Genomic DNA, 12,121 nt, shown 5'->3' on the forward strand with positions numbered 1-12,121 from the left:
CTTCCTCCGCCATCCCCAACTTGCCTAATACTGACAGAGGAAGGAGAAGACACCGGCTGGGAGCACTGCCTCTCCTGCCACCCAGTCTGTAAGTCACTGTGTTTCCTTCTTCAGACTTCCCTGCTGCGGCCACTGGCTCTTCCCCCTGTATGACCACCTTTCTGTCTTTGCTGGCCTCTTCCCACCGCCAAGCCAAGCAAACATGCTCTGCTAGCTGGCATGTTAAAAAATAATCAAAGCAGAGCCCTTGCTCTGTGAGATCCCACCCCCTGCTCCAGATTCTTTCTTGCCACTTCTTGCAGGCGCTGTGTTTAGAGGGTTTCTGCCGAGCCAGTCTGCTTCCTCCCCTCCCATCCACCTTCTCTCCTCTGCTGATCTCCCCTTCCCACCAAGGCTGCTCTCAGGAAGGTCAGCGAGGTCCCCTGCAGTGCCAAACCCAAGGGCACCTTATTTTGGTTTCTCTGGCCTCTGAGCTTCAGCAACCACCTCTGACCACCCCCTCCTTGGCGAGGCTCCTTGTTGGACTCCTGACCCTGCCCCTCAGGCTGCTTTGCTGACTCTGGCTTGAGCCTTCCTCTCAGCCAGCACCTGCGCCTCTCCCTCCCTGCTGCAAGCTGATGGTCCTCAGAGTAACACTTGGGCCTCATTCTGATGACAGCAGAAGCCCTTGGGAAGCTGCTAGCTAGTGATTTTCACCCACCCACAGAGGTGAATGGGGGCTCCTCTTCCTAATTTCCCCAAAGACACTTTGCACTGTAAAGCCACACATTCTTAGCTCTGTGTTCACTTCTGGGAGCATTCTTTTCTGATTTGCACAAAAGCCTGGGGCCAGCTAACAGCAACCCGATTTCTTGGACTTGGGTGTGACAGCATGGGATGTCCTGGTTTATTTGATTTCTAGGGCATTGAACGCTTTGCTTCAGCCAGACCACAGCGGGAAAGGAGGCCCCGGCGCAGTGGCCCACCTTTGGCTAATGGCTCCACTGTGATGATTCCGCTGCTGTTGCCTCTCCCAGCCGACGTCACGGCCACCACCCAGATGCTGTACTGACGATTCCGACTCAGGTTAGGAATTCTGTAGGAAAACGAGTCAGGAGAGGCTTCAAACTCGCTGATCACCTGTGAGAAGAGACATAAATGTTCTCACTTAAAGGAGGCAGACGGCACAGATGGGCTTCCTCAGGAATGGGTATTAACATGTTACCTATCATAGGAAACAAAAGCCAACACCAATCCTTCTCTAAAAGGCTGGTGTGGTTATGCATCTCCCATTGTCCACTTTTATCCATGCAGCAGCTTTGGCAGCCTCCAATAAGTAATTAACCCTTTAAGTTAGGGGTCATGACACCGCTGTCCTCAGGCCAGATGTGGTGACAGGAACCAGATTTACCCTCCTACCCAAAGCAACCAAAGAACACGCATCATACATGAAACGACAGTTTCTCAGGCATTGCATGCCAGGTGATGAAGTTCGGGGGTCTCTGACACACGGGACAGAAGAGGCAGGACTAGAGCTGCAGGGGCTTTAGGTATCTGAGTGTTGCAAGGTCACTGCAGAGAGAGGGAGGCCAGGAACAGCCCAGCATCTTCCCTGAGTTGAGGAGGCAGAATGGAGAGACGCAGAGGGGGCTGACACTCACAGCACAGAAGACTGGAAAGAAGAGAGTTACGCTGGGAGAACTCTGGACACCTCAAGAGGGTCCTGCAGGGTACGAGCTGAGCAGATCTGTGCATATGTGTGAGGAAACTGCCCGAGGCTAGGGAAAGGACCACCTGAAAGGATGGGTGGGCGTGGCCTCCAGCAGCCACCCAGGGCTGGGGAAGGTGCCTAATCTTCCAGCCAGATTGGGAACCCTCAAGATTCCAGTAAAATGCAATGGGTAAAATTGCAGTATTTCCAGAATCTCTTGCCTGGCTTTAGTGCATCTGCATATCAACAGGTGTTTCAAAGAGTGGAGAGAAGGGACCATCTACATATCAATAGATAATTACAAGGGCATGCCAGGGTTTATCTGGACCAGAGAGGTTGGGTGGTGCTCTCATCTGCTGCAGTCTGGTCAGGAGAGAGACAGGGACCACTGCTGGTAAGAGATAAAAGGGTTTCTTAACTTTATTTCTCCCTTTGACTGATTTCAGTTTTAAGGGCATTTTGCCCCAGGATTTTCCCCTGGAGTTACAATTGGAAAGGGAAAAAAATGTAAGCATATTATTGTAAGATTCTTATATGTGAAGTGTACATATCACTTGAAAGTATAATGTGGTAAATTGAAAGTATATGCTATTAATCCCAAAGAAACCCCCGAAACTACAAAATAAAGAGTAATATAAAGCTAATGAGTCAAAAAAAGTAGTAAAATGGAGTTATAAAAATATTTAATTAATCCAAAGAAGGTGGAAAAAAGAGTAAAAAGGAATCAGGGCAGAAAAAATAAAAGTCCTAAGTAGCAAGATAATAGATGTAAGCCTATAACAATTATATTAATTATAAATGATCTAAAATACTAATTAAAAGCATTGATTGTGAGACTGGATATGAAAGCAATACCCAACTATATGTTGCCTACAAGAAATATTTTTCAAATACAAAAATACAAAAAAAAAGGATAGAAAAACTATCCCATACTAACACTAATCAAAAGAAAGCTGGAGTGGCTATATGAATATCAGAGTAGATCTATGAGTAAAGAATATTGCCAGTGATAAAGAAGGTAATTTCATAATGACAAAGGGGTCAATTCATCAAAAGGACATAGCAATTCTAAACATTTATAAACTTGCTAACAAAGCTTCAAAATACATGAAGCAAACACTGATGGAACCTCAAGGAGTCGTAGCCAGGTGACTCTGCTTCCTTAGAGAAGCCCTATAAAATAGGTAGGCCGGCACTAGATCTATTTTACAGATGAGGAATGCTACAGTCTGAATGTTTGTTTTCTCCCAAGCCCCTATCTGGAAGTCTTAATCCCTAATGTGGTGGTATTTGGAGATGGGGCCTTTGGGGATAATTCGGATTAGGTTAGGTCATTAGGGTGGGGCCTTCATGATAGAATTAATGTCCTTATAAAAAGAGGGAGAGACCCAAGAATTTTCTCTCCCTACCATGTAAAGACCCAGTAAGAAGGTGGCCATCCGCAGATCAGGAAGAAGGCCCTTAGCAGACCCTGAATCTACTGGCACCTTGGCCTCAGAACTGTGAGAAAGAAATGTCTGTTGTTTAAGGCCCCAGTGTGGTATTTTGTTAAAGCAGTACAAGCTGGCTAACATAGAAATTGGTACCTGGAAGTGAAATGGGAGTGTCTGCTTTATGCCTGTCCGACCACTGTATTTTGGAAGTGCGTAGCTTGTCTGGTTTCACAGGTTCACAGCTGGAGAGGAGTCAGCCCCCCGTGAATATACATAAATGTTTCACCAATACCTGACTTAGATGTGACTGAGAGGAGACCTTGGGCTTTGGAATAGATGCTGGAATGAGTTAAGACATATGCGACTGTTGGGATGGAATGAATCTCTTTTGCATGTGAGAAGAACATGATTTTGTGGGGCTGGGGCAGAACACAGTGGACTGAATGCTTGTGTCCCATCAAATACATATGTTGAAGACCTAATCTCCAATGCGATGGCCCTGGAAGGTGCTTAGTTATTAGGGAAGAGCCTCGGGAATAGGATTAGTACCCTTATAAGGGACAAGAGACCAGAGCTCTCTCCTTCTGCCATGTGGATACAACAAAACACCAGGAAGTAGATTCTCACAGACATTAGATCCACAGGTGGCTTGATCTTGGACTCCCAGCCTCCTGAACTGTAAGAAATAAATATCTGCTGTTCAAGTGCCCCAGTGTGTTATTGTGTTATAAAAGCTGACTATAGCAGGGAAACTAAGGTACAGACGTAGTGTGACTTCTTGAGGTCATAATGCCACACAAAGGTGTGCAGAGGCTCAAGGTCAGTGCTTCTGGTCCCCAGTCCTCACAATTTATGCTGTACAAGGTGCCTCACCTTACCCTTGCAAGCTGCTAAATCAACCTTTTGTAGGTCAGTAGGCTGTATAAGCCACAATGCCAGCTCTGCAACTTATCAGGGATGCAAATGTTATAACTCTTAATTATCCTAAATCCTATGCTTCCTCAATAAAAAATTACATGTTTCCAATTGTCAAATATTAACTTATAGGTACAGGGCGTCAGAGGACTAGAGGGAGACTACAGGGCTTTTGCATAGGTTCCTTAGATGGGCACACACACTTTAGAGTGCACACATGCTTCTGTGTGCATGCACCCTCCCCCCTTCACCTCCCTGCCCCTTACACCTAACCAGTTGTGTCTTGTCTTCAGAAAATCATGGGAAAATCTAATCCCTCTAGAAGTTCTGAGGGCATTTGGTTTGTGTCCTGGCAAACCAAGGAGATAATCCCAGGAATGTGTATTCAGCAATGTTCCAAGTCTATCTTGTTGCTAACTTAAATTTTACAAAGCTTGATGATGTGCAAATTATAACTATTGCTCTTATTGAACATTAAGCATCAACAAAGCATTAAAATATATTTACAAACTAAGGACTTCCTGTGAAGGGTATGCAGCTTCTAGTTAAAACTCAGTAAGTATATCCTGTCTGTAACGCACAATGGGTCCTTAACTACCTCCAAAGTAAGCATTTCATTTAATTTTTACTTGGAACACAAGGGATGGCTAAATTCAATGATAAAAATATGATTGTTTTTGAGGAATATTTATTTCACCATTTATGTAGAAGATAACCCAAAAGCTGAAGTTAAAAAAAAAAAGTTTATTTATAGAAACTTCCTCCAGTTAGAATGATATTTCTTTATAGATTAATTTGGAAAATACTAGTCAATCTGTGCAGGGGAAATTTGGGGCAAGTTGGTTATTTGGGGAAGTTGTTGCAGTGGAGTTACCACCCTCTGATGCCGCTATTTTCCCCTGTGACTGCAATAACTAGGTACTATTTTTCCCGGTCTCGGTTGAAGGGCAAGCAGAAAGTTGCCAAATGACCACTTCAAACAATTCAAGAGCTGATTCACTTTGTAATATATGGAATTGTATATTAAATGGGACTTTTCCTGTTGTCTTGAAGTTTTAGCAATGTCCTTAAAAGGTGAGACTCGTCCCTAAGGTGCCAGTACATTCTTTCCAAACAAGAAATGTGAGGCCACCAAACCATCAGAGGGCAGGGATTTTTGATTCTGATGTTTTGCTTATCATATGTCTCTGAGACCCACAAAAGGCTGAGTCAGGAATAGGGTGTTTTTGTTGAATGACGTCAATGGGCACTCCCACCTAGGAATGGGAGGGGGCTTTGAGCTTCAAGGGAACCCCTAGGAAAGCTTGGATCTGGAGGACGTAGAGATTGGCGAGTCACACTTGAGGAGGTCCAAGGCTAGCCAGAGCAGCCGCGGCCAACCCTGCTCGCAACAGGAGAGAAGGCTTGCTTGCTTGGACAAGCTGTCATGCCCACCTTGGTGAGTTAAGGATGCTTACCACCTGACCCTGGAGGGGAGCAAACTGGGTGCCTTGGGAGGGATGCCCATAGGGGTGAAATACTTCTTACGGAGGTGTACTGCAAATTATATAACATTTATTTTAATGGCATCACTTATCTATAGATGGTGCATAATTCAACTATTAACAATTTCAAGAGGTGTCAACTGGAAAGGAAAAAAGAGCTAAATGGGGAAAAGACTGTCTTTTTACCAGATATCAAATTTCCCAACACAATGATCTAATAGTGTTTAAGCTGACTTGCTAATTTCCAAATGCATTTCAATTATGTGACACTCCCTTCCAAATACTGGGAATGGCTCAATGACAGGTGATTGATTTTATTTTCAGATTTCTCCTGATACTTTAGCTAGGTTGATACATCAAAGACTTTGAAGCACTAAATGAGCATAAAGGGATTAGAAAGGAACAAAGCAGAACTTGACTCTCATGGGCAAAAAGATAAAGAAACTGGAGCCTCAGGAGAAACAGAAGCCCCAGGTAGGTTAGGGGTTAATCAACCAAATAAGGCAAAGGAAGAAACCTGTGGGATGGGGGAAAGACACTCTTCTCAATATTTAAATATTAACATCTAAATATTTAATGTTCTTCTGGTAGAACTAGTCTCATCACCTTCAGAATTAAGACAGAGCTATTAGCCAGCCATTCTAGAAGATTTTATTAGGCCTAAAATGTGAATGAATCTTGAGTGGATTACTATAATTGGGCTGAATATTTTGTTTTAAGGAAAGACTTAAGTGCTATTGAGTGACATGTGTAAATACAGAAACAGTCAACACGGACAAGGCTCTGGTGCCAGGCACATGGCCAGGGAGGCATGCTCCTTGATGGGGAATTCTGCCCCTAGCTCATTTTCAATTCTGATCTGCATCTGGCACGATGGAGTAGAAAGAACATTTGTGGACTGGGGTTGCCAATTATTCTGCACTGACTTTTTTTGAGGAAAAAAAAAGTCTCTTCTTCCTCATCTAGAAAATATTTAAAATGTTGATTCTATCAGAATCCAGAGTTGACCTAATAAACTTATTATTAATCAGTCGCTCCCATTTGAAATGTCCTGTGAGGTAGCTAAGTTATTTATTTCTTGGCTTGTCAAGGACTGTGGAGTAAGAAGAAGAGCAGGGTACTTCTTTCTAGCTGATGTCACGTAAGAAGGACAATCCAAAGGGGAGACTTTGGTAGTCTGCTTGAGACACCCACTTAAAATATAAAAGATTTATACGGTGTATATACTGAGCTATCACAAACACTGTGTTTACAAATGGCATGCTCATGGTTTTTACTGTGGGAGGTAGTTGAGGTGGTAGTTGAGGACAGAGGTAGTTGAGGTGGTAGTTGAGGACAGCAGACACCCCATGTAGCTTACGGATGGATTATCATCCATCTCTGAGACCTTGGGAGGCTGCAGGCCCACGGCCACTGACGGATGGCCAGAGGTCTGACACCTGGGCCCAGCCACATAAGCTTGCTGGACTATAGACCTCGTCTTTGGGTCGTGTAGGAAAATTTTATGCAAAAGCTCTTAGTGCCCTGCCTCGTAATACCAAAAGCTCCTAAATAGTTGCTGGGTCTGAACTCATCGGCATTCACTGCATTCGATTCTAATGTGTAGATTATAAGGTAAGTTCCTGTTCCAAGGAAACAAGAAATAAACATGGCTTGGCAAATGGAGGGTTAATTAAAATGAGGCAGGGCTGGACTAAAACAAATTCCTGCCAAAATCTAGAAATAAAATCATTTGAATTCTCTTTCTAAAGCTATTCCAGTCATAGTTTGAGGACATGATTAATAATTGGTGAGATGCCTAAGAAAATAAGTGGAAGCTTCGTGTATTTGATTAAAAACATATTTATAGCAAGTTTTTTTAAATAAGACTTCTGATGTGTTTGCCTCCCGAAAGTTTTACCCAGAGTGGAAAATGCAGCTAAAGGTATAGACGTTACAAGTACCCAAGCCAGACAGCTCCCACGCAGTGTTCTGCCTTTCTTGTTACTGCTCGAGCTCTGGTGGGTGGGGGCATGGGTTTCTGAGGGACCCTATGGCATGTGCCTCACATGCATGTAAAGGGTGCTGGGAGGTTAGCCTCTCGGTGTCTCTGCATCACCCCATGGAGAGCCTGGGAACAGTGGCTTCCAGACCTACTTTCACACCTGAATTAATTTTGCCTTGTGGTTTGGGTGTGTACTTCTTCCTTTCATGTTTAAGATACTTTCTAGTCAGTAAATGAGATAAAATTAGCCACAATGAGTAACTTTAAATGCTTGTCAGTAACTTCTATAAAACGAGATGCTTACCCAATAATTGCAAAATTCATTTCCAAATCCCTCAAGCTATTTAGTTCAGTGAATGATGTAAAGCTTTATAAGCCTTTTTTGATCTCAGTCAGGTGTCAAATCTGCCCGATGTTTATGCGCCGTCTATGGCCTGTCTTTCTTCCACATCGGATGATGGTCTTGCGCCGTCTCCCCATCCCTCCCCCGATGCGAGATGTTCAGGCTCTCTGAGGTGGGCCTTGACCCCACCCCCCCTCTACATATTCCCCATGGGTCCTAGGTCAGAGCCCTGCAGAATCAGGACCCACTAACCACTAACTGGGATGGACCGAGGAAAGGCCTATTACACTGAGTAAGTTTTATAATGACCTAGAAATTAAATGACACAATAGGAAAAAAATGTGTTGAGAATGATTATAGAGTCTCAGGCTGCTCAGATCAAATTATTCAGCATGTCTGATGGATATAAAAAGAATTCTGCTTAAAAAAATTCCAATTAGCTTTTTAATGAAAAAGTAATCCTGCCAAAGAAATATGGCCCTTTAGAAAGCTCTAATATCTAACGATTAACATGCAGTTAAACAAAAACTTGAATTCTTTGATTTTGTAGGTAGAATGTTCACAGCAGAGATTTTTAAAAAAGGCTCCCCCAAAGCAGAAGAAACAAAATGGATAGCTCCTTAAATCACTGGGCAATGACACTTACACAATACATAAAATCTTTCTGTTTAGTGGCAGAGAAATGACCTGGATTACATTAAGAATAAGCAGTTAGCTGGATCAATTTAAGATTTGCCTGTGTTCTTAAAATTCTTAAGTAGAATATATTTTGATCCAATTTTCATTTTATTTCACTATTTTAACCCTTACAGGAGATAATATAGCACAAAGACAGGGATAGACAGGGATGGCCGGCATTTACAGAAACAATAGCACTTTAAAGCTACTTGTTGTATCTGAGTCAATTTTGGTGGTTCTCTCTGCACTTTACTGAGATCACTGTAGCTGCTATTATATATATATGACTGTGGAGTACTTTTTAAAAAGCCTTCTGAATATAATGTATTTTACTTTTTCACTTTTCAAATATAAAAATTATTGTTATAATGTTTTACAAGTTAATTCAAGTTGATATACAGAAAAGGTATGAAAGAAACCTTTTCTTCAAGTATGTGTTGTTTAGAACTGGGGCACAGTCTAGTTTAACCAGACTGGCATTACAGGATCTTTACATTTACCAGGCTCTTTCTAACAAAAGCACCTCCACTTACTACCTCATCTCTTCTCTGTTGTCATACCATCTGCTATCCATACAAATAAGTTATCTCTTAAAGTGCTTTATTCTTTTAACTTGATTGTTATCACCTACTCCATAAATTCTGCACAAGAGAACTGGTTTAGTTTCATATAACTTCTCACATGTCAGGAAGAAATTAGTGAATAAGGCTATTCTTAGTGATAAAAATAGCATGCATAATGAACAACATTGGAAAAAATGCTATTTCCATTAAGACTTAACTGAAAAAAATTTGAAGCTAATGTATTTCCTTAACTATAGTCATACATCTGTGGCAGGCCAAGTCAAAAAGATAAGAGGCTTTCAAAGCTGGAATTCTTCAAAGCTGGTTGGTCAAAAGGGCATTTAATCTATGATATTTGGGAAGTGGTAAGTGGCAATGGAGTGGCATTCACCAGCCGTCTGGTCTGAATGAATGCCATTTCAAAGTGAGAATGCTTATTGGAAATTTATCTGCAAAACTGGGCAGGCAATTCTTGTGATCTTGAGCTTCAAATGAGATTTCCAGGCCTTGTCTCTGTACAGAAATTCCATTTGAATATAGGCCCCTCTCTTCCTTAACTCTGTAAGTCCAAGATTAGATTTCAAAGGGCATGCCTTCTCCCAGCTTTGGAGTATGCACTACCTGCCTTTTGACCAATTATAGCAAATGGACAGTTTCACTTGATGACCAGTGAAGCTGAATGACCACTAGGATGATAAAAAAAATTAAAATATGGACTCAACAGAAATATTGAGTTGTTATTGGCTGGTTCATTGAGGATAGATTAATGGGGAAAAAGAAGATCATTTTTGAAGGACTCAAGTATAAAAGAAAACATGCAGATCCCCCACTCCCTAAAAGGATGAAAGTCTAATAAATAGATGGGGATTGCAACATGCGAAAATTAAAGAAGATTGCGAACCATATTCCAACAGAATTGGCCATGAAATCCTGAGACATTTCCAAGCAAGCTTCAAGAATATGCTTCCCAAGAGTCTGTATAAAATCAGAATTGGTTGTCATAGGTCTGGGATGCTTAGACGGGACTTTGCCTCAGGGAAACTTCTAGGTTTTATCCCCGCTGAGTGCTAGAGTAAAATCTGGCCGACTGCAGGAGCACAGATAGCCCCGCACATGCCGTCCCACAGGAGCCCTCACCAAGGCTCCGCCGAGCAAGCGATTCCTTGCAAGCCTGGACGTGCACCATGCCTGTGCATTCTTAGGCCTACTCTTGGCATCTTTATATTTTCTAGCTTTGCCATAACAGAAAAAGACCTACCATTAGGTCATGGAAGAAGGATTTCCATGTCAGTGATTTAAAAGCATGGGCATTTTATCTAACTCCTTCTGAGATAGAAAGCATCCCACCCTTTCCTGGGTGTAACACCCTTTCCTGCCTCATGAAGTAGAAACTTCATTAGACCATCTAGCCTCTATCAGGCGACTCACAGCCATAATCCATAAAATTTAATTCCACACGTTTGCTGAGCATCCACTACCTCAGCCTAATACTAGGTTTTCCAAATGTGTAACAGTGACAGATTGGTTCCTACACATAAGAAACTCACAAGCCGCTCTGGGGGCCCAATTATGCCCCCATCTTCCAAAAATGGAGCACATGGTGGCTACGCCAAGGGGGAGGCTGAAAATCAGTGCTGAGGTCTCCGAGGCAGGGTGGAGCCAGCTTCCCAAGGAAGGCTGCAGGCTGTCAGGGCGAAGAATTTTGGATGGACTCTCAGCTGGGGGCTGTAGACCACTCTTGACCTTGCTAAGCTGCAATTCTCCAGTTCAGTACCAGTTTGGTGAAGATAAAAACAACCCCTCCTACCTAGGGTAATCAGGAGAATTAACTGATTAAAAAACAGTATTTTTAAAAATGTGGGTCATAGAAGCAGTTTAGTGGGTCATGACAATCATTTAAAAAGTAACATCGAGGAGGAAAAAAATCCAGTAGAACAGATGATATGAGTTCACCACATGTAGTAAGTGTAAGCTTAGTTTATTAAGTTTTTGTTGTGTGTATGTACTAGAGAGTGATTATAAGATGTATTTCCTATTGTGAGTCATGAAAAAACAAGTTCAGAAAGTGTAGGCATAAAGCAGCTGGCACATGATGGCTAGAATATACAAGCGCTAAAAATGGTACAATACATAATACAGCATTTAAGTTGAGTTTCAAGAATATTTTTACATAGGATGAGAGAGAAAAGTCAAAGAGAATCCAATAATGTGCGCGCGCGTGCACACACACACACACACACACACACACACGGCCTGGCTTAGATATTGGATGGGGGAAGGTTAGAGGCATATGAGACTGGACAGGAGTTGGAGCTGGACTGTAGAACTCTGCACAGGTCATCCTGAGGATTTTGGATTCTTTTTTTTTAGGTGAAAAAAGGAGAAGTCATTCAAGAAATTTGCACAAGGGAGTGATATGATCAGATCCACAATTTTAAAGAATAACTCTGATAGCGATGCAGACAAGGGGCTAAGAGTTGAGACTGGTGGTGGAAAGGCTTCTGACTTAGTTTGGTCCCCAAGGTGTGGATTTGAGCTGCCACAGCAATAGCAATGGGCATAAAAGGAAGGGAGAGGAGTGAGAAGGCACTGCACAGAAGGCATCCTACGGCACCATGTCACTTTACAGACGCTGTCCCCTCTGGCCATATATCTTTTGATCAGGTAAAGTTCCTCCCCTCTGGCAAGCCAGGGCTATGTATATGCCCTAAGAAACTGTCTCTGACCCTCTTGTCTGAGTGACACCCCCTCGCCTGTGCTCCTGTGTCATCCTTGGCTGTGAGTGATGCTGTTGTGTCCTGTGCCACATCACACAGAACAGTGACGATCTCTGGTATTTTCTGCCCTCCCTAAAAAAAGGAACACCTCAAAGAAAGACACTGTCATTTATCTTTGAAATCTGTGGTCATTATTAGAATATTCTGCAAACATTCTGGTTTCCTTGTCTCCTGGGTACGTGTTAGGACTGTACTTCCTGGTTCTCTTGTGGCTGAGTGAGGCCATGTGATGATTCCTGCCAATGATTTGTGCT

General features: G+C 42.6%; 1 protein-coding gene across 2 annotated transcripts in view; it reads right to left on the reverse strand.

The window, feature by feature from the left end:
* DSCAM (DS cell adhesion molecule) overlaps positions 1-12,121 on the reverse strand; it is a 713,077-nt gene that overhangs the window by 62,180 nt on the left and 638,776 nt on the right. For both annotated transcript variants that reach the window (XM_057504762.1, XM_057504765.1), the window contains exon 21: positions 966-1,119. In XM_057504762.1, the coding sequence (XP_057360745.1) occupies positions 966-1,119 (154 nt within the window). The remainder of the gene's footprint in view (positions 1-965; positions 1,120-12,121) is intronic.

This window comes from Manis pentadactyla, chromosome 1, assembly GCF_030020395.1.
Source record: "Manis pentadactyla isolate mManPen7 chromosome 1, mManPen7.hap1, whole genome shotgun sequence".
Taxonomy (NCBI): domain Eukaryota; kingdom Metazoa; phylum Chordata; class Mammalia; order Pholidota; family Manidae; genus Manis; species Manis pentadactyla.